The sequence below is a fragment of the Rhea americana genome, unplaced genomic scaffold (genome assembly GCF_003343005.1).
Source record: "Rhea americana isolate MKP2758 unplaced genomic scaffold, rheAme1 scaffold_135, whole genome shotgun sequence".
Classification (NCBI taxonomy): Eukaryota; Metazoa; Chordata; class Aves; order Rheiformes; family Rheidae; genus Rhea; species Rhea americana.
In genome coordinates, this window is record NW_028185428.1 from 9,878 (window position 1) to 35,490 (window position 25,613).

General features: G+C 50.4%; 1 protein-coding gene across 1 annotated transcript in view; it reads right to left on the reverse strand.

The window, feature by feature from the left end:
- Positions 1-10: 10 nt before the first annotated feature.
- The window catches only part of MGAT4B (alpha-1,3-mannosyl-glycoprotein 4-beta-N-acetylglucosaminyltransferase B), a gene marked incomplete at its 5' end in the record, with an annotated part of 53,231 nt that continues 27,628 nt past the window's right edge, over positions 11-25,613 (reverse strand). Inside the window, 14 exons of the mRNA XM_085298119.1 lie at positions 11-721; positions 969-1,081; positions 2,469-2,556; positions 2,805-2,883; positions 3,260-3,453; positions 4,455-4,562; positions 7,686-7,816; positions 8,568-8,682; positions 9,489-9,564; positions 9,972-10,085; positions 12,263-12,309; positions 14,410-14,543; positions 15,693-15,833; positions 16,567-16,746. Of these exons, the coding sequence (XP_085154245.1) occupies positions 698-721; positions 969-1,081; positions 2,469-2,556; positions 2,805-2,883; positions 3,260-3,453; positions 4,455-4,562; positions 7,686-7,816; positions 8,568-8,682; positions 9,489-9,564; positions 9,972-10,085; positions 12,263-12,309; positions 14,410-14,543; positions 15,693-15,833; positions 16,567-16,746 (1,544 nt within the window). The remainder of the gene's footprint in view (positions 722-968; positions 1,082-2,468; positions 2,557-2,804; positions 2,884-3,259; positions 3,454-4,454; positions 4,563-7,685; positions 7,817-8,567; positions 8,683-9,488; positions 9,565-9,971; positions 10,086-12,262; positions 12,310-14,409; positions 14,544-15,692; positions 15,834-16,566; positions 16,747-25,613) is intronic.

Sequence of the window (25,613 nt, forward strand, 5' to 3'; positions counted from 1 at the left end):
CCCCCCCGCCCCGGCTTTCGGCCTCGCTGCTCCTCTGCCCGCAGGAGCGTCAGCCTTTCCCCTCGCTTCGTCTGTGGCAGTGCAGGCGCCGGTCTCCGGCCCTTTCCTCCCCCGTGCACCTTCCCCGCCGCAGCAGCCTGCGAAGCCGGGTCAGGCTGCAGCACCGAGCTTTGCCAGCCCCCGGCAGCTGCCGAAGGTGCTGCCGGGCTCCGTGCTTGCGGAAGCTCATCCCAGCGCCAAAGCGCCCTGCAAKACCCCCGTGCGGGGATTAGGGAGAGTCTAGGCTTTGCCTAGGGGAGCAAAACCAAACCTTTGCACCAGTTTTTTTTTTGGGGGGGAGGAGGGTTTGGTTGGTTTATATATATTATATATATATATATATATATTTTTTCTTTTCTTTTCTTCTGCTGTTCTTCCAGAGGAAGGTCTGTCCGGCCCCAGCAGCTGCAGCCGGTTGCGCCGCCAGCACTGGCCTGGCTGCCAGGCTGGTGCAGCACCCGTGCGTCGGTGCCGGTCTCCTGCTGCTGCTGTGCTGCGCTGGGACCGCGGTTCCCCCCCGGCTTGGCTGGGAGCAGGCGGCAAGGCGCTGYGCTCCCGCGGCCGAGCCCCGGCTGCGGCAGGCTCTGAGGGGGAGGACAAGGGCAGGGCGGGAGAAGGACCAGGGAGCTACACGGGTCCACGCTTCGTCACGGCCCTTTCACTCCGCTTTTTTGATAAAAATCTGAAGGGAGAAGGAAGTAATCAGGCAATTGCAGTGCAGTAGCCATGCATGATACAGGCAAGACTTAACATGAGATACTGGAGCAAGGGTGCTTTAAAGCGAGTCCTGCTGTGGGCTCCATGTCTCCCTCCGGCTGGATTCCTCGGCTGACGGTACCAGCAGAAAGCCTCAGCCCCTCGCGCCAGAACAGCCGCGGGCTCCCCACGCCCAGACCTTGCCGGCTCGCTAAGCCAGCGGCCCCCGTTACCTCGCTCAGGATGATCCACACCGGGGAGTCCGTCTGGATGGCCAGCCTGATGGCCTCCAAGGGCCCAAACGAGGGGTCAACTTCTCCCTCCGCAACGCCCTTGGAGAAGGAGCCTGCCAACGGCAAGTGAAGCAGTCAAACGTGGCCAGCAGCCACCACGCCTCGGGCAGCTTCCCGGCAGAGCTGATTCCTCCCCCCCCACCCCCAGCAATGAGATCTTTGTTCCCCCAGGGCCAAAGGCCCAGGATGGATTTCTCGGCGCCCAAGGCCAGGAATCAAGGCACTGGGATCCCCCCTTTGCTCAGGAAAGGAGCGGGGCTGAGACTGCCTCAGTGAACAGCTGGGAAGCGATGGCCCCCCCCCCGCCAGGGAATCAAAATGCTGGGCATGTATATGAAGGATTGCTCTAAGCACAGATACAAGCTGAAAAAAAAATCAGAAATGCGGCATTCAATAAAATGCAAAATGCTACACTCACTYACTTACTTACTTAGAAAAGGGGAGGAAAAAAACCAAATCAACAATAAAGAATGGGAAGTATCTGCCTAAGCATCGTGCTGCGATAGGGAACAGCGTGCACTGAAATCCAGGACAACCGCAGCACTGCCCTATACGAGATCAACAGCGTTTCAGGATATACAGCACGAGAGGGGCAGGTAAGGATTACTGGTGGCAGTTACTGTTTCCATAGTACTAGCAAGGTCTCAGCATGTTGCCATGTGCCAGGCTGGGTGTGATTTTGAAAAAAAAAAAAAAAAAAGTAACTGAGAGAAACCAGACAGCATGATGAAGAATGCTAAAAAGGCAGAAAGCTATGAATTCTAGGGACTTCTTCTTAACGTGTGTGTGTGTGTGTGTGTGTGTGTGTGTGTGTGTGTGTGTGTGTGTGTGTACACACACACACACAAATATATATCTATATATCTATATATATACACGGGGGGGAGAGAGACGGGGGGGGAGAGAGAGAGAGAGAAATAAAGCAGTCTTAGCAGAGACACGTGGTCTGCTGCATCACTGCTGGATGGCAATTGATTGTTCGTATCCAAAGGTAGGACAAGAAATAAAACAAGCTCAAGTATCAGGAGCAATATTTTAAGCTGCAAGTGTCATAAGTACTGAAACAGGCTACAGAGTAAGAGTGTAAAATTTCCCCCCCTTGGAGATTTTTTTAAGAACAGGTCAAACAAATATCTTTTATGGATAATCTGAATATTTGCTCCCACCTCAGAGCAGAGACAGGCAGAAATGCAGGACTGAAAATTAACTAAAGATGACACCTACTCTAAGAAGGGAAGGAAGGCAGCGGCGCCCCGTATAGGAGAGGGCAGTGATTAACACCCACTCCAGCCTGACTCCTGGCAAGCAAAAAACTCAACTTTAAAAGGCTGTGTCTCTTCCAAGCAAACAGAAATAACGGTCTTACTCATCTGAAGATCAGCATCTGGAGGTGCATTATCAAGACCAGCAGGCAGCTCTCCACGCTGAGCACCAACCTACCTATCTGTATGTAGCCATCTGACGTCCTGCGGTATTTGAAGGCAGTGCCTCGTCCCTCCTGCAAGGCTTCCTTATCCGACTGGAGGCTCTGTGGGGAAGAGAGCAGCTTTGTGCAAGGCCGGCAGCAAGAGCGCGGGGGCTCCTGGGAGGGCGGCCGGGGTGCAAGGCAAACAAGAGCTACCCACCCAACCTCAGGCAACTACAGTAACTCCAGAGCAGCCCTCACGAGCACCCTTGGTCATTCGGAGGAGACTCACACCAGCCTTTGGCTTTCCACCTCRTTTCCTTCCCACTCGCCCCGCCTCTCCCCACCTCAATGCTTGATAAAGCACGTACGTCAAACGGCAAAACCTCCACAGTTGTGTTGAAGAGTTTATCTTCTGGGTGCTCGATGTTCCCGCTGCGGAAGAAGAACCTGTGACAGAGACCAAAGCCACTGAAACCCAAGAGCAGGTTGAGAGGAGACAAGGTGTCTTCCACCTGAGGTGAGCCATCAGACATCTCAGCCCAACAGACACCTTCACCTTCCCAAAAGCCCATGGGTTTTGGAAGGAGACCTTCTGAGCCAGGTTAGAAAATCATGGATGGCTTGCTTGAAAGCACAGGGCTCCAGCKCACATGGGAGCAGCACACACCAAGGGCCAAATTATCCTCCCCTGGCAAGCTGCTTCCTGGGGAGCCAAGCAGCAACAGAGAAGGGCAAGAGACAGGAGAGTAGGAAGAACAAAAGGAAAGTATCCCTGCAGGCAGCGGGCTCTCCCTGCCTCTCGCCAAGCCCCGGAGACACTGGCCTTTCGACACGGAGTGGTTTGAAGAATCTGAATCTGATGAAATCTCCTGCAGTGGGAGTGAAGGCCCAGAAGAAGTCCTCTCGCAGGTAAGCCTTCTCCAAGGTGAAGTGCTGGTAGGTTTTCAGGCTGGTGCTCACCTCTGCAGGAGGGTTGACATGCTCTTTCCGCAGCGCCTGCTTTCCAAAGTCTTTGTCCTTAAGGCACACAAAGCAAAAGGGCARAAAAGGGTCACGAGCTGCTTTTAACCCACGAGAAACAGGGTTTCCAGCAAGAAAGCAACACAGATGAAAGGCTCTTGATTTGCACAGCACGGAGGGATGAGAGATGGAAATGATTTGGGGAAGGCATCAGACAGGGCAATTCTGGGCAACWTTTAGAAGCTGGATCCCAGGAGGGCAAAACTTCAGGAGAGGCAGCAAAACTCACAGAAGCGCCATCGTTCAGCACTCTGAACCGGCACCAAGAAAAGGCTGAATTGCAACAAGTGTACCATGACGGCCTGAAACCACGTCCTTGCCCTAGGAGCTTTCAATTCAAACAAAAAGGACTTTAAACCCAGGGAAAACTCTATCAGTAGGTTGACTGTGATGTAAAGTGACTGGATTATATGGCCTGAAGGGTCCTGCACTGGGAGAGGCACTGGATTATACCTTCAGTGGGGATCAGTTAGGCAGAACTGAGTACAGCACAGGGATGGGTGGCTGTGGGTTCATTTGCATAGCTGTATGAAGCTTAATTTTGTTTAAACAACCATAATATTAACACAATTTAAGCTCTTAAGCAGCAAGCTCTAGTTTGCCTAACAGTAAATCTCAAGAATGAGGAGGCGAGTGGGAACGAAGTCAAATAAACCCAGGAGCTGGCCAGCCAGGGTTTTTCAGCGGGTGCTTCAAAATCATTGCCCCRCGTTTCGACGCTCAGGACGAGCGGCCGGGATAGCCAGCGCTCAAGCACGGCTGCACTCAGCACCATCTGTCCAAAGCAGGACCAGGGAAGCTGGGCTGGCAAATCGTTCTTGGCCGCTTTAAAACTAGGCTGGATCCTTCCCCAGTTAAAAGATCTTTTTAATCTAATTTAATTAWAAGACTACCACAACCGCTTTTCCCCAAAGCCACCAATTCCTGTGTGCATGGCATGGCAGATAGGCTGCGCGCTGGTTGGCAAAGCACGACACGCTGCAGCACCAGGAACCCACTTTCAGCTTCTGTATCTTCCCAGCCAAGGAGGAGTGGGTTCCCACATGCTGGAAGAGCGAGGGTTTGAACCGGATCCTCAGGTTTGCCTTCTGCCTGTCGCAGTGCTTCTGAAACGAGAAAATCCCACAAGGCCCCACGCTTAAGCCTCGAAGTGCCAGAGTACCGCTAAAAGGAACAAAACACGGGGAAAAAAGATCAAATGCTGTGGGAAAGAGAAGTGATGAAGAGCCCTGACTTTCTCTGTATTGTATCTTTAAGCTATCTGGGCCGTGATTTGGCACCAGGAGGACTTTCAATTGTGCTTTGGAGGAATCTATCCTTGCCTCTCAGCTGGTCACCCATGGGGGTTTGGTGAGCAGTTGGACTTCACAGGTTGAACTGCCAAAGTCCTCCTTGCCAGGCATGTCTTAGCATCCTCCTGAGAAGCAAACATCCTCTGGGTGTGCTGAGGTAGACAGCCAGAGAATTTAGTTTCTTTTGTCCTTGGCTTATCTGGAAAGGTTTTTTCCTGTGACTCAGACCTTGGGATCTCTGATATCTGAAGTTACAGTAAGTTCTGGCATGATTTAGAGTCTAACCCAGCAGTTACAGTCTCTTTGATGGGTTGAGTAAAGTTTTCAGTATCTTGGCAGTTTTTGTTAAGCAAATGTATGACATACGGCTTTGTCAAAGCTGCTGGGCTGTCCCAAACCCACCCCAACACGGGAACCTGGAAATGCAACTCTCATCTGACCATCATCATGATCTCATCATGATGATCCTCCATGGGGTGGAGAGGGAGCGAGAGGGAGTAAAGGACACAGGGCAAGAACACTGAGAGCATGGAGCAGAGAGGAAGTCTGTAAAGGCAATTTTTCCCCTTCCCTGTCTCACATACTGAGAACAACCTGGCTTAAGGAGCATGGGATTTATCCCAAGCTTCCCACAGAGGGGTCTCTAAAGTGGCCAAGAAGTAACAAACATTTTAAAAATAGTTTGTATCTCTCAGTATGAGGGAGCAGGACAAAAATACAGTGTTAAAAATTGGAGGAAGAGGGTGTTTTTCCAAGAAAAGACACACACAAACACACACACATACCCCCCAACACCATCTGTTTCCACAACCTCTGCAGAGTCCCGCTCCCRGAGCTGTGTCACCAGCTGCCAGCACCGCAGCGGGTGAAGTGAGGGACACTGAATCCCCACGATGACCTGCCCACACCAGCCACTGCCCCCTCAGGGCTGGGAAAATCCAGGCATGTTCCCTGCAAGCTGCAGAGGAGATAATCCCCTAATCCAGCTCATGTTACATTAGAAAATTAAAACCAAAACTAGCTGCGCTAATGGGAGAGACCCTCCTCACTGCCAGCAACAACAGAAATGACCCCACAGAGCTTGCACAGGTCCATCGTCTCCCTAGATGGGGGAGAGAAAGGAAGGAGCTAGAACATTTTCCTATTTCTCCTTCCCCACTTCGCTACTTCTGTAAAAGAAGCGTTTGCTGAAAGCAATGCTGTCTCACTCAAGCTAGGCGGGGGAATGGCTCAGTTGGTGGTAACAAGGTCATCTTTTCACACAGCTCTACCCTAGGTAAATCTAAAATTAGTTAAAAAAAAGTAAGAGCAGACTATATCCAGATCAGGCAAAGCACTTAGCAAAGCTCAGGTCAAACAAACTTTCAATCAGAAAGACAAATCCTCACAGCTACCAATTTGATTCTGCACAGTGGGATCTACAAGTGAAAGTCATGTTTAAAAGGGCACTGCACAGAGTTAATCATGAAAACAGTAGGGAAAAGGAGCCAGAAATCCATACTAAAAGTAGGTTAATTTTTAAACAGCAATGAATTGAAGAGGTTTGCAGATTCCCCTGGGAAAACTTCGCAGGGAATTGGTCATGTAGGAGAAGATGAGCTAACATGGCTCCAGAGCAGGAATTGCATGAAATCAATGTTCAAGGTGAAGATTTTAAAGGGAAGGGGGGCACAGACAGCAGCATCATTCCCAGCTTTATCTCCTCACCCTGCAGCCCCAGCTTTGCCCCTAGCTGTGAGGGCCCTGGGGCTGCTGGACAAGCCTGGGGACCCAAGTACAAGGCCCAAAGCACTGGCAGGACACAGCAGAYATCATCTGAGACTGATTGCACCGCACGCTGGGGTTAGAGCTGGTGCCACAGCCTCCACTGGGGACCAAGCCAAACTAAACCACATCCTTGCAYCAACCCTCCAGAGCCCAGAGGATGCCCTGCTCACCCTCAACACATAAATACACTATTTATCCCTACAGCGAGCACTTGCTCGGGCATTTGCCACCACAAAATAGTTGTGACCACTAGGTCTGTCCTATACTACTTGTTTTGACCATGTCATCTGTTCTAGGCCACCAGGACTCAACTGCTCATTCTCTGTCAGGGAGGAGAAAGAACACAACCATTATACGAGTAAATACAATATGTTCAGAGAGCAGACAGGAGAATATCTGGTGGTGATCTCATCTTACATTTGCTATCACAAACAGTCCTCCTCTGCCCTTCCCACACAGTTTAGTCCCTAACGCTGCTGTTGCGTATCTGACTTAAAACACAAGCTCTGCAGGGCACACAGATTTCTGTTGCTGGTTTTTGCAAGGCTCCATGCAAACACTGCGTCACGAACAAGACTGCAGTGCCCACACCACCACATTAAAAAGGATCTCATTTCACCACTCCGCACCCTACTAGCTAAAGCAGAAACTCCAACAAGATCTTTATGTGTTCTGGCTCCATTTGGGTGCACTATACAATCAGAAAAGCAYGGCAGGCTTGCTCGAGGGTCATCTGAGGTGAGTCCTCTGAGCAGGCTGCATGTATGCTCCAAGCGGGCCTGGCACACGAGTGCAGTGCCARAAGTTTATTCTGGGGTTATAGTCAATGAGCAGGCAATGGCTTCAGGGAGAGAAGCATGATGGAGTTGAAAGCAACAGAGAAGAACAGGGAATGGCAACTCTCCTCAAGGATTGCAGGAATACCCTATTCGTGCTCAAGTGCAGAAATAAYGCCTTTTCTGACAGCTGTAGACTACAGCAGGCTGAACTCCCAGGTATCTTTTTTCACATGACCCACAAGGATTTCCCACAACCTGTTCCATAAAAGCAGCAAAGTGCAATACTAAGTCAGTTGGCAGCAAAGCTCACTGAAAAGTCCTTCCAAGGCCTCTGAAGATGYAGACCAAGTGTATGTTTGCACAGGCACATAAGGTTTCCTTGTTTACTTACTGCGTCTTTCTCAGGGTTGCAGACTTTCACCCAAAGGATGTGATCCAGAAGCCAGTCGATGGGCTTGTCCTTATAGAACATCAGGATGAACTCCACAATCAAGCTGAGATCCAGCGACTTGAACATCTTTCCTACAGGCACAGAAAGGGAGAAGAAAGAGCAGCCTCAGTACAGAATGGATAAGGACCAGAGCTAGGGAGAAAAGGAACTGAAAGATGAGGCTGGAGAGGTTAGATGTGTCCATCTCTCAAMGTAAATAAAATAATACACAGCTCTGTTTCATGTACCACTGCTGCTGGCACTGCCAATACAGTTCTGGATTTAAAACTCACTCATTGTACAAAGAACTGGCGTCTTGTGGGCCACACGATAATCAAAAGGTCTAAAATTCCTCCATTCCACTAAGCACAATACAATTTGGATGGCTGCAGAACAGACCATGTCCTGCCCTGAGAACTAGACTTTTTTAGCTAGTCAAWCCAGTATCCAGAATAACAGATCAAGCTGCTACTGCATGTACTGCCGTTCCCAAAATAGTTCTGGGCTGATGTAAACTTCCTTTTACACACTGTTAGGCAATTCTAGGTCCTATCCAGCCAAAAAAGCTACTGGTCACATCTAAGCTATGAGACTGCCTGGCGAGCCACCCACCAGGTTTATTTTTATTAAAAGRGAGAATGAGAAATACCAGTTTTGACTTTGAGGATCTTTATTTCTTGTGCATATAAAAGGGTCATTTCAAAAATAAGGGTGGATCAAGTCCAAATACTTTACTATCTCAGGGGGACAACTTGTTGGATCAAGAGCAAAACTGCTTACAAGAACTAGCAAGTGTTTATGCCTGCGCCTGTTGGGACACGGGTGAAAAGCAGACAATATTACCAATAAACCCGAGCTGAGAAAACTCCAGGATCATCCACTCCTCAGATGGCTGCTGAAGGGCAAAGTTCTTCATTGTACTCAGATAGTTTGGTTTGGCCACGATATCATCCTCCAGCTACAAGAAGAAAGGACATTCAGTGCCAATGAAATGTTCAGGTCCCCTTAATAGTCTCTCTTTGCAGAGCAATCAGGCAGGAGTCCAGAGGACAGTTTTGGCAGAGACCTAGCTTATTTTGGAAGATGCATCGAGCAGGTTCTTCTCAAGCTAACGGGGAAAGGACACCTGGCTTCCTGCCCTCCCTGCACCTCCAAACCTGAGGCAGAACAGATTTTTTTTAACCTATCTGGCCATCGTGAACTTCAGCAGCCACGTCCACTCCACCAGCTTTCACACATGGTAGCGTATGGCGGTATCTATTCCCATCACCTCAAGGGAATGACACCTTCCCCATCACTGCAGTAAGTGCCCAGCAGAAGAGACTCTGCTGCAGCGTTTGCCCAAAAGGTGACACCGCACGCCAGCAGACTCCAGAAGGATTCATCCTTCTGCAGCCACACGCTAGCCAGGCCTTCAGGCTAGCGCACTTGGCTTCTGCAGGAAGCGAGGGCCAGCAGGGACCTCCCAGGCCAGCAGCACAGCCCAACGGGCCAAAGGGAACGGCGTCACCCAGAAGTACAAGAAATAATGGAAGATTTCATATTAAAAACAWCAAAAAAAGGCAAATGATTCAAAGTAAAACGTGCATAAAGAGCAGCTAGTGAACGGCAAGCTGCACAAAGGTAGCTCTCCCGAGACCGGCTCCCGCTCTGCCTCGATTGCGGGACCCGACGCGCTCTTCGCCCTCTGGTAGCGCGTCGGGTACCAGCTGCGGTGGACTCGCACGCAAACCCGCCCTCCCTGCGGCCCGGCCCCAAACCCACCTGCACGTAGTAAATGCCTTTGGACTGGGCGTACATCATCAGAAAGCAGTAGTCCAGGTTCTGCTTAGTCCTCCACCTGCGACAGAGAAGGGTGGTGAGAGCGCGGCCGCCCCCGGGACGCCGGCGCGGCTCGCTGCGACAAGGAAACGTGCCCTACGGCTCTCGGAGAAGCTGGCGGCACGCGGTCTCTCCCTTTTGGTTTCTAGCTGATCAGCCCGGAGTTACTGGAAAATACGAGGACTCGCAAAGCGAACAGCCTCGGGTCGCAGCGACGCCCCAGCTTGGGGCTGAAACGYGGCGGGGCGCGGGCGGCCGGCAAGGCTGGCGGCAGCGCGCACGCCCCTCACCGCGGCCTCCCGGCTCCTGCCCAGAGCAAGGTTAGGGGCCTTGCGCAAACGAGCTTTTCCTGTTAGCGATCAGGAGGGGAAACGCTGCAGTTACCTAACTCAGGGTCTGCGCGTTTCTAAGCCCCGCGAGTCTTACCTGACTCTTTCTTTGGGGTCCCCAAAGGATTCCCGCAGGTGGGAGAAATCGGGGTAGAAATGCGGAGACGGGGAAATTACCTCCAGGAGACCTGAGTGGATTTCCCTTGGGAATCTGCGGGAGAAAGGCAGCGGGAAACACGTGCCCCAGCACCCGATGCGCCACGACGCCGACCGAGCCGCTGACCAAGCAAAACCCGGCTCCCGAGCCGCAGCAGAAGCTCAACTGTTTTTCCCGACCCCCTGAACCGGTCCCTGCCCAGCCTCCGCTCTCTGCAGCGCTGCGYGGCTGGTTTGCCGGGAAAGCAGGGAACCGCCACCGGTTTGCAGAACCCCACTAGGGTTTGCAGAGAAGCGGCACCGTCCGCGGGGTGGCAGAGTCCCGGCACGTGCTTTAAAGCAGGTCCAGGGGCGTCCCGCGGTCCAGAACGACTCCCAGGACGGCTGAGATAAAGGACGGTGGGAGCAGCACGGCCAAAGCCGAAAAAATGAGAAACCAGCTGGATTCACTTCTGCCCGAACATCCTGCAGATTGTCCTCGTTATTTATGGCACTTGGGAAAAACAAGGGTCAGTTTTATAGACAAGCCGTCAGCACCATGTACTTTCGACGGGATTAAATGGACCTGCAGACTGGTATGCCAAAAAAAGAACTAGTTGGCAGTACAGGCTTTTACAGACTATCCAAATGCACCAGTAATTAAAAGTCATTTTGTAGAGATTGGGTTATGCATCTCTGATGAGTTATTTAAAACACTGCACTGTGCTGTAGTTAGGACTAACACAGCACAAATTCTACCTTTTTCCTTTATGCTGGTAACATCAGCATATATTTTCCTTGTAACACAGTTAAGAACCCATGAAAGAGTCAAACTTAAACCAAAAAAAAAACCAAAAAACAAAAAACCTCACTCATCTGAAAAATTTGTATGTACTCAAGTATTGCAAGCAATACCCGGAGATTACTGCAAGTGCAAGAGATAAGCGGGAAAAACAGTTATTTTTTTACTCCGCCCTTTTTGAGAGCATCTGGTACAAGGTTGATTTCCTTTGTTTGTCCAGAACAGAGGGAGACAAAGCAGTGAGAATGACAAAAACTTTTCTTTTTTCTCCCCCACCCCCTTCCTTCCTCCCAACTTGGGATGGGTAAAATTTCTAGTTAACAGTTTTGCACTTTCCCTTCCTTGGGCAGCAGCGAAACAGAAGCTCCTCACCGCGACGCCAGGACCTGTAACGAAGCAGCAACTGCTTCCCCCCCCCCGCTGCAACATGAGCTCAGCCTGCCGTGTCCCCGCATCACCTCAACCCGATTTGGGAGAAAAATAATTCAAAGTGAACGTGGTGGGGAGGAGGGGGCAGGAGGCACTGGGGAAGGACGGGGGTGGCGGGGGAGAGCAAGACATAAAATCATTAAGTCAAAGTTTCGGGTCTGCTACGGACGGGCTCCTTCTTCGGCAGCGCCCGGTGATTTCATCAGGATGCCGACGAGAGCGTTTTCCTACCGGCAGGCAGAGGGAGGGAAAAGCCGCTGGCTCGCGCACAGCAAGATGGACGGCTGCGAGCGCCGCGGCCCCTTTCCCACCGCCGGCTCCGGAGGACGCGCTGCCCCTGCCCCAGCTCTCGCGGCTACGGCGACGCTCCGGGAAACCCGCGATCGCGGGAGCCGGACCGCGGCCGCTACTGCCTGGACCCGCTCGCTGCTGATCATCTGTCGCGGGCGAAGCAACYGCAGCGCTGCGAAAGCCGCTGAGCCCCTGGGACGAAGCCAGGAGCTACCGTGGGAGCAAAATGCAACTACCGGCGAGAGCGAGGGAACAGCAAACGGGCTGGAGCGGGAAGAAAAATGGAATCTGGGTTTTAGAGCAAAATAAGCCAGTGACGTTGGGCTGTGCTTATCGCCCTGTCCGGTTGCTCTGCCTCGGCAGGGCAGGTAGAGGGCTGCACTGGACGCAGAAACAATTGCCAGGATTACTGTAAATCTAAATAATCCATCTTCTCGCAACRCCAGGGGACAGAAAGAGCAAAATGAAGCGGCGTGACCACGTGTGTTAAATGCATGCAAGCACAAAGCGGCCTCCTGGAAGCTGCGTACGAAATACAGTGCAGAACAGGCAGAAACCAGAAGCAGCCATAAGAAAGCCAGGCCAGAATTTAAGAACAGAAAGAGAAGCACAATAAACAGCAAAAACACAGAAGGGAAGCAGAAAAGCATGTATTTTCTCTTTAATGAAGCCATTCCCTGGCCTTGCTACATGCACAGACCATACCAGCCGAGTAATTTGGATGTGCTTACAAGTTTTTGATATTTTCTGCCACTCCAGTTGTGTACTGGGCATCTGTCTGAAAACAGAAGTTAAACAGCGTTAGAAGGCTCAGCCCCAGCTTGTCTCAGAAATCACCTCGAATACGCCCCAGGCAGGTGGTCAGCACCACCGTATCGTCTTCATTTCTCTCTGGGTCTCCTTCCATCCGCTTCTCCTGCTGGCACCATCTCCCCGTTCTGACAGCTTCTTACGAGCCCCCTCACTTTGACCAATATTAACCAAAATCATCACAGATCCAAACACACGTCGGAGATCTCGAGACACTGCGAATCCTCCCCACATGTTCTCCTGGCACCTCTCTCTCTGCTAGAGATGTTCATTTGCCTAAAGTGTTAACTTCTGGGCCTTGTTTCCTTCTATACTCGCTGGCTTTGGTCCAAGTGAATACTCTTGGCAGAAAGGGATTTTCACCCCTTCTGTGAAACCGAGGGGTCTATTTATAAGCGTACATTTACATTTCAGGTTCATTTCAACACATTTCAACAGTTTGTCCTACAACCCACCTGGCAAACCGTCATGGTTCAGAGGCAAAGGTTAGCAATGCCTATTTGTACAGCACTATTTGTACGAGGGATAAACACAAACGCAGGGACGGGCACAGGGCTGAAAACATTTGCACAGTGACAAAATCCCAAAATAAAAGGCCAGGAGACCCAGGAGCAAAACCTCGCTTGCTGCCCGGCGGCTGTGCTGCTCTGCAGGGTCGCGTGGAGCGCGGGGCTGGGAACTGAGTCCCGGGCAGCTCTGCAGACGCAGCGCCGGAGAGGCGGGACGAGCGCCGCCGGGGGTGCTGGAGGGACGTGCCGGCACGCTGGAGCGGTGACAAGGCAGGGCTTTCTCAAGAGGAAAAAGCTCCCTTTCCAAACAGCTCAGCCACAGATTGATTTTGCACCCCGGCGCTGCCAAGAAAACAGTGACYGGAAAAACACAGGGAGGGAAGACAGCTCTCGCTCCAGGCAGAAAACGCGCTGTTCCTCTCCACCCTCCACCACACTTTCCTCATTGAGAAAAAACTGGGCACTCAAAATACAACAAGTGCACATGTAAAGTCCAGTCCTTCAACCACAGGGCACATCATCTTTCCAATTCAACCAGAAAAAAAAACCAAATTACTCCAGTGCAAACACAGGAGACGGTTTTGGTCAAGCTGCTCTAAGTCTCCCATGCTTTAACTCAGTGGCTGTGAAAGCAGACAAGTTTGTCCTGCCTTAAAGGCAAACACTGGCCAGGGGGAAACCTCGTCCCAGGCAGGCACCACGCAGCCTGGGCTCTCCTGCAGCACTTCAGACTGCACCTTTTCCTGCCTAAAGAGCACGTTTTCCCCTTGGATGCCAATATAAGCCAGAGACAGAAAGTCAAATGCTACTCAAAACATCCCATTACTGGTAAACAGGCAGCAAAACCAGACATTATCTGTGTTCTGCTCCCAGTGACATGCCACTGAGGTTTATCTTTCTCATCGGATTTCTGGAAATTAAGACAAATGCATTTCAGGCTCAATAAAATAATCCTGAGGGGAAAGTCATGGAGAAAAACAACCATATGAACCCATAGATAAAAGCGGCTCTTGTGGATTAATGTATCAAGGCTCTTTAGCCTCTGGATTCAGTGACTGATTCTGGGCTCTAGATACTGGCACAGAGAAGCATATTAGTCTCAGCCCCAAATATGTGGGCTGTTGGGTTTGGATGGGTTTGGTGCTATCTTACAGGTATGGCTGAGAAACAAAGCTCCTGCATTGGGGGTTTGGAGAACTCGCAGAGACTTGGAAACAGAGTCACACCGGCACACTTTGGTCAGCAACCACTTGAGCATCCCGCAAGAGCCAGCACGATTCACACTGAAAGATAAGCACACATGCCACCCTGGCAGCTGCTGATGTGACTCAGTGGCCTGCTCACGTCCTGACCTCCGTGGTCCAACCACAGCTTCATTTTGGGCAGGATGCATCTAATGACCTGGTTGGGCAGCAGCCCAAGGCTGGGCTTATCTGCCCTGGCAAGCAGTGGACATGACCTTCAGACGTGCAGGTGTCCTGTTTGGCACCAACTTTGGCAGACAGGAGAACAGGAYGGGGGCCAGCAAAACAGGATAAACCAGCAAAGCTCTGCGTTACCTCAGCGATGAGGACGACGATGACGGAGTCCTCCTTCTCCTGCTGCGTGAGCTCKGAGATGAGGGAGTTGAGGGTATCTGTAAGGTAGGAATGCACCTCCCGCTTCACGCTGGGGATTCCCATCACGACGGACACTGCTCAGAGCCAAGAAAAGATTTTAGAGGGGCTGTGCCAAGACAAGACATTTTGCTCAGTCCCCACATCCACCTTGCAGTTTACCTGCTTGGTGCCATGCTTCATCACTAAAAACCAACCGTGATCAATATGTTAGTGAGTGTCTGGACTGTATGGGGTTCCCTTATTCCTGTCCCACGGCCCTGAGACCGACCAGCAGCATCCCCAGCGCACCAGGCTTGTTGGGCACGCTTCATCGGCCATGCCTGGGGCCTGGGCGCCTGCACACGGTCGGACGCTTTCAGGGCACCCTGGACCTGCTGCTCACACACTGTATGATCCCCGTGGTCACTCCACAACGASTGCCGTTAGCCAAGGCTCTCCGACCTCAAGCAGCTTGGCACGAACCACTGACAGCCCTGCTGAGCCTTGATTTTGGAAACTTGTGGCACAGGAATTTTGAGGCAGAAATGGCCGTGACCAGATGATAGTTGTGCCTAACGCAGGGTGAGCCCAATCAGGAAAGAAGTTTGTTTTTGTGCTGTTTTATGACAATTAGAAAGCAATCAAGACTCTATCTTTTCTTCCCCAAAGACTGATGCCAAAAGAAATGCTCCCAAACCCTCCCCCTCCTGGGGGCATTTTCACCTCACGAATGGTAACTTCAAGACCAACTTTGTTCTCCAAATCCCCGCCATGGACAGAAGCACCTCAGTTTAGGAGGGACAAGTCAGTTTGGCTTTGGTTGGAATATGGGGTTGGGGAGATCTTCTAGTAACCAAAGTTCTGCTCCAGATTGGTCTTGTCTCCTAAAATGCGTTAAAGTCTTCATGAAATGCACTGTAAACTGCACTTTTATCTGACCACCTTCCAGATAAAATCTAGAGCACTCTGGAAATGGAAAGCAGCACAAAACACCACACGGAAGCATCAAGAACATTTTAGTGCTGGTTAAAAGCACAGACAGCATGCCCCTGTACACCGTGACTCATGGACATCACATGGCTTATCCACCCCATGTGCTACCACAGCAAGAAAGCTTGCATGAAGCATGCAGCCATTTCTCCAGTCCTGCTCACTGCCACACATCAGCCAGGCCCGGAGGAAAGGGGAGGGACAGGCACTAAGTGAGAGGAAGAGCACCAGAAGCAGCACTAATTTCTATTTACCTCCAGTGCGCCCCTGTCCTACATGCACGGCTGGCTGCAGACTGTTCTCCTTTGACAGCAAATGTGGCAAATGATGGAAGATGGTGGGAAGGTGCAGCACATTCTTGTTGGTGATATTCCACAATTTTAACTTGGTTTCGTCTTAAAAAGGAAAAGGGAATCAATATGCAAGGAACGGTATGTAGGAAGAGACTGCAAGGCAAAAGCCTTTCTAGAGCAGTGTGGCCACCCGAGACTACTGCTGGGTTATTAAAAAAAAAAAAAAAAAAAAAAATCAGGCCAACCTTTAACATGCTACCACAAATCCAATTAAAGTTCAGCAGGAGCCATGAGGGCCTTAAAGAAGTCCCAAAATATTTGGGAAGCAGGGGGGAGAATGAAGATCAAATGAAGATCAAATCAGATCTTTCTGTAGAGATCCAATTTTCTTCAACTGAGCAACTTAAAAGAAGTGAATAAATAAATAAATTGGCAAAGGATACTCTGCCAACCTAGCTCCTTCCTCCCTCCTCTCCTCAGATATCTATTTTCCATATGGATTCAGTACAGCCATAGGAAACGGCATGTATGACTTGCAAGAAAAAAAAGCTTGTAAGCGAGCAAGTTAGCAAATATCATCCGCAGAGGCAAATCTCAGTGCTTGATGATGCATATGCACCGCTAGCTACACAGAATTTTAAGAGTTCCCAAGTCTGTTGCATTAAAAAATAATTAAAAAAACTCAGGCCATCCGAACTGCCTGGTTTGCTTGCACCCAGGGAAGAGAAAAGTGCCGTCCTGTCTGCACCCTACACACACACACGCACACCTCTCCGCCTCTTCATTAGCAACGGCTTCAAAACAGCCCGAGATCCTCAACGTCTCCGTTATTCACCAGATAAGCTGCTCCAGGTCCGGTTTATATCCCGCAGGGCCTGCTTCTCGGAGATGGCTCTCTTGATCTCCTCCAGGACCAGGTTGAGCTCCTTCGAGCGCTTGAGGCTCTCCTGCTCAGCGGCGTGCAGGCGGTCTCTGAGCGCCAGGAACTCCCGCTGATAGATATCCACAACGTCACCTGCCGATGGAAAAGAGACAGATTTTTTTTTTCCTCCCTCCTTGCTCCGAGGCGTCTCAAGCCATTAGAGCGAGGCTCAGCGTTTGCACCTTCCCCCGTAAAACGCTCTCGCGCTTAGAGGGCTGCAGCCCAGGCCGGGACCGGCCCCGCTGCCCTCCGGAGCCGGCCACGCTCCTCGCGGCGAGCAGCCCTGGGAGCAACGGCCCCTCTCTCCGGGAGCCGCACGCCTCGCCCGCGCGAGCACGCTGGCAGCGAACGACGCCCCGTCTGCGCGCAGCTCTGCTTCCAGAACGATARTTAAAAGCCTACTTGCATCGCTTCTCTCGGTTTTCCAGGTCATTTAGAAACATGATTTAGTTACATACGTATGTACGCACGTATGTAACCGAAGCACGGAGTGAAAAATAAGTTGAACGACGCACTGAGAAGCGGGCTYAGATGCGGCGTTAGTTTTTAAAGCAATTTTCTGTATCTCTCTCCAGCTCCCGGGGCCTGGGAGCGCGAGACGCCAACCGCTGGAGCAAGCTGCTGGGAATTTGAGTCAAGCGAAGAAGAACTGAGAGTATCAGGGTTGAAGACCTGTTCAAACCACGCTCCGTTAATGAGTACGCATATTTTTAATCGCCTTGCTCCCTGCTTCCTTGGCGACTGGGGGGCAGCGGCCAGGCGAGACGCTAAAGCTGCCCGCCCCGAAGCAGCGGACGGACGGACGGACAGACAGATGGGTGCAAGTGGCCCCAGGGCATGCTGAGAGCCCAGCTCAGCTAAAACACCCGCTCACAAAATTATAGCCGGCGACGCTGCCTCGAAGGACTGCTCGAAACGATGCCACGGCCCCGGCGCCAATCCCTGCGCCGAGCCTCCTCCGGGCAGCCCCGCCGCCGAGGCCGGAGCGAGAAACCACACGAATCCCAGCGCCCGACCCAGCGCAGGAGCCAGCGCAGCCTCCGGCACGGCTTCGSAGCAGCCTCCTAAACAGGCCGGGAAGCCAAAGCTTATTACGCCAATCTGATCCCCCCGCACCGCGGCGGAACGAAGAATATCGCAGGGCAAATCCGGCGGCGAGCTGCCTGGACGCTCCCAGAGACCTTTGAGTAATGCGTAACAGCTAAACGAGGAACTTCTGATACAGTAATAAAGCCTTCTCATTTCAGAGCAAGGCGGCATCAGCGTGCCCTTTCTAAGGGCTGCAACCGTCGAGCGCCTTCAGCCATAACCAACTACGCAGTCGCTGGCAGCCGATTTATGAACTTTCGTTTATGAACTTTCTCGCGCCGTTTCTTACCCCGTTACTAATGCAACCCGCATAGCAGGGGAAAAAAAGCACTCTTATCTCGGGTCGCTCAGGTGTTTACAATGATGCGCAAAGCACGGTTATCTGCTGAATTTTAGACCTGCAGCCCGAACACGGCCAGGACATCACCCTCAGGACAGGAACAGGCTCGAAACGATAAGATGTTGATAGCAACTCCAGTTGTAATAGCTGGGTGCTGCTCTCGCCTGTGACATTGTACCTGGAAGCTGCTGCTTATGCGCGAGAAAAATCTACGGCCGTGCAAAAGAGCTTCCCTGAAATCCTCGGTTTTACGGARTTTACCTTGCTGTCGTGGCACTGAGTTCAGTGAGCTCCTCATGGACTTTCGGGGATCTGCAGGTCTCTAACAAGACCAGAAACACTGTGCTGGAGCTTCCAGACACAGGGCTAAATACAAATTAAGAGCCACTGAAAAAAAAACACACTAACTGCATTAACAATCTCTATTTTTGGGTCCATAAAACAGGGAGTTTTGAAGATCAAACATACTTAAATCCAATGTAGGGAGTTTCCAAGACAACACTGCTTCCAAGTCAAGTGCTCTCCAGCGCTTTCACCTGGCGGAAGTTTTCCCCGTATGGTCTCTTCCCCCTGCCCAGGACCTTCTTAAAGATTCGCTACTTCAGACCTAGCAGAAGCCTTGCATGAGGCAGCCTGGCTCCGATTAACCTTCAGCCTTTAGGTATTTTCCCCAAAGTCCCTGGAGCACGGGGAGGGAGCGGAGGAAGCTACACCCGGGCGATCACGCTGCCCCTCCGACACGGCGTCATTCAGCGAAAGCAGGGAACAGGCACGAACAACCTCGGCCTTTCCCTCTTCCTGCCCGACACTTCTCGCTTTCCGCTCACAGTGAGAATGGAAATCATTTTAAAAAAATGCTGGAAAAAACAGTTCACCACGCAGCTCCACGCGCTGCCGCAGGAATTCGCTGGAGGACGTCACGCTTCCGACGTACTCCAGATGCAGCAGGTCTTCACCTGATGGTGCCTCTTGCTCAGTCACGGGAATACAACTTGGAGCTTCGAAATATTCCAGCTTATAGTTTTTAATATTTATACCTTTTAATGCAACTAAGCTACACCTATCAGCGCCAGAAAGGAGCAAATCCCTCTCCCTATTTTTCGGTGGAGGCGTGGAGGGGCACCCYGGGGGACACTGCTGCGTGACTGCTATCAAACCAGACAACAGCTCGAGGGTGACATTAGATCCTGTCCTTCCCCACCTGGAGCGGAGYGAAGGCACGGCTTGGCACTCGACGGCTTTTTCCGGAGCGCTGCGCTTGGTTTGGGTCGGATGGAGAAGGGAAATGTCACTGATTATTCAGTCACTAATGACCTGCCCGCTGCAGCCCAGAGCTGCACGTTCGTTATGCTGCAGTGGGGATGTGCAGTCAACCATTCGCTGCTTTTCTGGCTAATGGTAGGAAGCGAAATTGCATTTGTTTCCAGCGCTCTTGTCCTGTGATGTCCTAGCAGACCTGCCATTCTTTAATTAAAATTTCATGGAATTTAAAAAGCCGTCATGACCGCTTGCTGTGACAGCTCTTTTGCAGTGAGGCAAAACCCAAGACGGGCAGAGCGTTGCCCGTGCGTTGCCAGCAACGCTGTTTTGCACTTGCCAGCAGCAATGCCGCATCGATGCAAGACTGCTTTCCTGGCGAAGGAGCTCGACTGCTACGCGAGGGAGGGCTCTGCAGCAGCGGATCGGGGGGGAGAAACTGGCTCCCACATCTAAAAGCATGTTTGGACACAGAAATGATTTGCTGCTGATGAGGCTGAACAAAATTTTCAGCTTCTGTCAGCTCAGCACAGACCCTCTACTTACCTTTCAAAGCAGCAATATTCTCTGTCTACATATTTATTATATTCCCTCCAAGCACAAAGATAATAGAGCTCTTAAAATATCCTACGACTCAAGTGTTCTAGGACAGAAACTCCTTGCTGTAACTATATTAAAAAAAGGCTCATCTTACTTTGTGGTTTACTTTTTCTTGAGAGAGAACACATTGCTTTGGGCTTAAAATATACCGGTTTAATAAAGACAGAAAGTCTGAGTTACGTGATGGTTTGCAGGACAGAACTGGGATACCAAAAACCTCTCAAACAAGGACTTCAAGCATTTGGAGAACATACTGCGCTTACCCCAAATCCTATCCACCCCTTGCTACGTCTAATATTGCGACTCAGCGGTCTTTCAAAAGCAGTGCCTGGAAACATGCTGTCTTTAAGAGGTAAAGCCTATTTCAAGCAACTTTATGCAAGCCGGAGGTGCCTGCGGAGCTGCTCGGATCCGGGTGCAATCAGCCAYGGCCAGCCCTGGCGCTGGTGGGTCCTGGTCCCCGGTGGAGGTGACAATAGCAATGGGAAGCCCCCGGCACAGGCGGCCTCACTCGTTTTTTCTGGGCAAACTGGCATGCAGAGACTTTTTTTTTTGTTCCCCCACACACACATTCCTTTTTCAGCAGCCAGGACACAGATGAGCGCGGGCACCCGGATACACACGCGCTGGGGCTTGCGAGCTGCTTAAAGAGGACCTGGAGAAGGCTGCAGGGAGCTCCAGGTGGGCTCTGCTACACCGACCTGCTGGAACGCTTCCTTGCTGCTTTAGTCTGGCCACGGCGCTACCCATTTAATAAAAAGCATCTCTCCACGATGGAGAATTCTGCAGCTTTGCTCTTATTTAAGTGACTATCGAGTGAAAGCCAGGCCTGCTAGCAGAGGTAAGGGCCGGGGCGCCTGGGTGCRCTCTGTTAATCCATTTTCAGTTTTCGAGTCAAAGCAAAACACCTGATTCCAAAACAGCGTCCGGGTGTGAAATCAGACCACCTCGTCAGAAATTTTATAATTCTGTGTTCTGCATTAGTCTTTCCAATCACACCGCAAGCTCCCAGGGAGWCCTCTGCGCATTTTAAATATGTCTATATTTCAGGACCAATTAGTTTGGGGTTTGTTCTTTGAAGATAACCGCTCCCAGCAGAGGAGACCGGTGGCCAAAGTCAGAGCTTTCCCTCCCTCTTCAAAAGCAAATTCAAAAGCTTTCCTAACTGGATTTGCTTCTCATTAGGAAGACTTTCGAGACACTTTGTTTAAAAACTGAAAACAACCCCCAAACCTCTAAACTATTTATCTTTATAAAATCTTGGCTTCAAGAGAGCAACTGCGAATTTTGACCAATCTGTTCCTACTGCTTTCCAGGACCAGAACAGTCAAAAGAAAATCAAGTCCCTGATTCGCATGCCAAACCGATAGCAGAAAACTAACCTTCCTACACGAAAGTTATCTGAACAGCCCGTGCCCCCCCCCCCGTTTTATTTAAAACACTCCTAATTAATAACCATTACACCTACAAGACTTGCACGTGGCATAAAACTGCATTTCCCAATTATGCACTGGTCCTGTAACCTGCTAATGAGGAAGGCGGATGCAGGTCGCAGACCCACCGGCAATTCACCTCCAACTCCAGCTCTGCAATGCAAAGGACAAACTCCAGATATTACAGATATTATTTGCTCTGGAATTACTATATGTTTTTTTTTTTCTTTTTCTTTTCTTTTTTTTTTTTTTTTCTGGAGCACAAAGGGGCCTGAGAGAACTGCACGGTACACACACACACAAAAAGGCCCTCAGTAAAGCAGCCTCAGTAAAGCAGCCTACATTATCCACAAATGCAAACTGTGAAAGGCTGGAAAACGAGCCGGCAGCAAGTAATTTGACCCCAGCTCGCCCATCGCGCCTGCTTGCAGCCGGGCTGCTTTTCTGCTGTGCCCGGGCATTGCAAACATCCGGCTTTGGCCTGGGCAATTCACAGGAACTCCTGGAGTTAGATTATGATTAGTGATTTTACATTTTGATGTTTAATGATTTATACAGCCCTGGCATGGCTTCCACACATTACACTCTAGATTGCAACATTCATTAGATATATTACCAGTGTAATTTCACAGGACCGTTAAAATGTGTATAAGAAGTTGCTGTGCCATATYGGTGAATTAAATGCGGCTACTGAAATGTGAAAAGCTTAGTCCTGTTTCAAATGGCAAGCCGACGGCTAGCATAACACACAGACGTCCAGTACCTTGCAAGGTTATGCAGGCAGCAGTAATAACTCCACAAAAACATTCTGTGTCATCAAAAGCAAAACTTTGCCATCTGCTAATTTGGTTGTGGAAGGAAGAGATCAGCTTGAGAGACGCACCATAAGCAAAAAGGGAAAGCAACCCAAAAAGCCACAAGGAAGCAATTCTGCAGGGGCATCCGGACCTGCCCRTAACCGCTGTGATGGTCCTCAAGGACAGACAGCACGAGGACTGACTTACGTAGCAGGAGAGAAGAGGCTGGTGCAGGTCAGCATCCAAAATACCTCCAAACAAAAAAAGTCATTGCCCTTGGCAAGCAGGATTAAGACTGAACAAGTCTTTTCCCTCAAGCAAAGTGCAAAGAAACACTAGCCATGCTCCTACGAGTAAGATCAGAGATATATAGTCTCTCACTTGGTGAGCCAGCAGATCGTTTTTTTCCAGTCCCAGATTCATATTTTAAAATCATGTACGTGTTGATAGTTTAGGATACATGCATCCACTGCAAAACTCATTTGCATTAAGGGACTGAGCTCCAGGACACACCTGGGGACAAATCTCACGCTCAAGGCCTGATTTCTGGGAGCAGCCAGCATCTGCTACCAAGGCTGGAGCTCCCCGAAGGCTCCCAGGATGCCCACGAAGCAGCCGGGGCTCGCGGTGCCCCTGCTCTCCTCTCACAGCCTGCGGCTCCCTTTGAAACACAAACCTCTCCGACCTTCTGCCACCATTTCAGATCGCACAAATTGCCTTCAGTTAATTATTTATTTAGTGGGAAAGCACAATTTGCCATCGGCAGCACCAGCCCAGCCGGCACAYGGGGTTCAGAGGTCTTGCACGGTCYGGAGATGTCACCTCTGCCCTTGGGGTGGGCTGGCAGGACACATACTCGCCTCGATGAAAAGAAAGCACAACTGTGCAGTGACGTCCCCACATCCCAAGCAGATGTTTTATCTACTCAGAAAACCMAATCTGACATTCACCTGGATATTGTGCCAAAATAGACACTTTCTGGTCACTGCTTACAAAAACACACCTCAGGATTCTTCATTTGTTTTGCACGAGTACTGTTATAATTTGTGATTAACACCAAATCATAAAATCAAATGAAAAGTACAGGCGTTAGTGCTGCTATTTTTATCGGGGAAATAGCTGCAGACGTTGAGGGAGGCAGGCCGGGAAGAAAGGAGGTGGCCGGCAGGTTCCAGGCCAGACCAAGCGCGCCCTGAAGCAGCTGCTCAAAGAAGTGACCAAAAATAGATTTGGGAATCAAAGAAAACCTAACCGTGTTGAGGGACCAGTATTTCTACAAGCAAAATTACCATGATGACCGTCCATTAGAAAATAACTCCTTGCTTACATAGTCACGTGGAGGCTGCTCCAACCTAGGCAGTAGCTACGGGGTGCCCACCCGAATATTCCTGCGGCACGCGTCCTCACCGGAGCTTCATGTTGTTTCAGCACACATACCCTCYGCAGGAGAGGGGAAAACACCTGTCTGCTGTGCCTTATCATTCCAAAGAACCACCGCCTGTTTATGTTTCAAATCYGGTACAGAAAACATTCGACATGGCCTTTCCAGAAACAAGAGTTTGGGGGTTTTCATGTCTTAAGGAACAAGATTGCAGGGATGGGGATGGGCAACGGAGACAGCGACCCACGGCGTGGCCGAAGACGTTCAAATCTCCCTTCCAAAGAGAGGAGCGTGCGCAGCGGCACGCGTGCACACAAATATCCAGGAGGGACTCAGGCTCTGGAGCAGGAACGTAGCGATTCAGAAATTAAAACCCACCCGAGCACAGCGATGTGCCCGTCACCYACGCCCGAGATGTCTCGGCTGAGGGAAGGGAAGGTGGCTGAAGCGGTGAGACTGCCCGCGTCAGGTCCCTGCGCCGCAACGTCTGGGACCCGTTCCTGCAGCCCAGCTCCGTGGCTGAATCCGACCGGACGTTACGGACACCGTCACSAACATCTGCGCAAACCTCTGCTGCAAACAAAACTGCTGATGGATAAGGATATCCCTGGGAGGTACAAACCAGCATCAGGTTTTGCAAAAGAAACCAGATTCYATGATTTTTCTGGGATTTTATCTACCTGTTCAAGGGATTGAACGGGACTGACAAATGAGACATTTCACTTTGCCACTCAACAGTTAAGGAGCAGTGAGGGAAGAGGCCAAATCCTGCTACTGATCAAAAGAGAAAGACGACAGTATTAAAGTAGTCAATTTTAATCACAGCAAAAGGTTAACTATCACGAGGAAGCCTGAAGGTTTTGTATTAAAACTAGCGTCCAGTAGATTTATTAAGGATCTGGAGAAGGAGATGAATTTGCAACAGAGCCAAACACAGCGATGACGCAGGGGTAAGTTAGTCAAAACCRGCAACGAACCCAACGACCAGGCGAAAAGGCAACAGAACGGCAAATTARCGTCCAAGTTGATGGATGCAAATGAATGGGGGGGGATGCGTGGGAGGGATAATCAAGCTATTTCTTACATGATTCTTAATTAATAATATTAATTGGGAAGGAGACCAGAGCCCCCCCAGTGCTTTGGGTGCGGGCTGCTGCTCTGCAGGTAGCAGCAAGCCAGGGCAAGGAAGGGGGACAGCGAGGGAGGCAAAAGAGATGTCAGGCTGCTCCGTGACCAGGACCGAGAATTATAACGTTATTAAAATGACGCTGCCTAATCCAAGAATAGTTTTCACCTCATCTGAAAACGAGCATTATTACGGGCTTAAAAGGGGCTTTAGAAGAGGGTGAGGAAAATGATCAAAGGACTAAAGAAACGCTGCTCCGTGAGCAAGGGAGGGAAAAATCGAGATCATTCATTTTAGGATGGGTTTAATAATAGTGCCTATGATAAAAAGTGCATACCATGGAGTGATGGAATACATCACAGACTTCCGCTCGCTTTGTCTCAAAATATGGAACAAGTGACCATTCATTCACAATGCCGTTAATCTGAAACTGATAAAAGGAAACGCGTTGCATGGAAAAAAGTGTATTATATTGCTGCATTCAGTGCCACAGAAAAACGCTGAAACCAGGAATTTAAACAACACTGAAGAGCTGGATGATATTTCAAGCACAGAGGCAGCAAGAGATGAGGTTAAGTCACCTCCCTGCCGTGGTGCTCTCGCCGGGAGCGCGTGGCGGCACACGGGGCTGGTGGGTCCCCAGCTCCCATCTGCTTTGGCACATCCCTTTTCCCCCGTTGTTTGGGAAAAAGCCCCAGATTTCCATGTCTCTCCTCCTGCATCACAACTTAATTAGGAACGCTGCAGCTTTCCTTCTTCAAAGCAAAGCTAATTCATTAGCAATCTAATTATTTACCTGCGTTAATTCAGATTTCTAAGCATTTTCTCTCACATGGAAAGCAAAGGCTTTGTTCTTTTTTTTTTTTTTTAATACCCTTTATTTGATTGGGGAATAAAAACATGCTGAAAGTGAGCAAAATAAAACATCACAGAAACC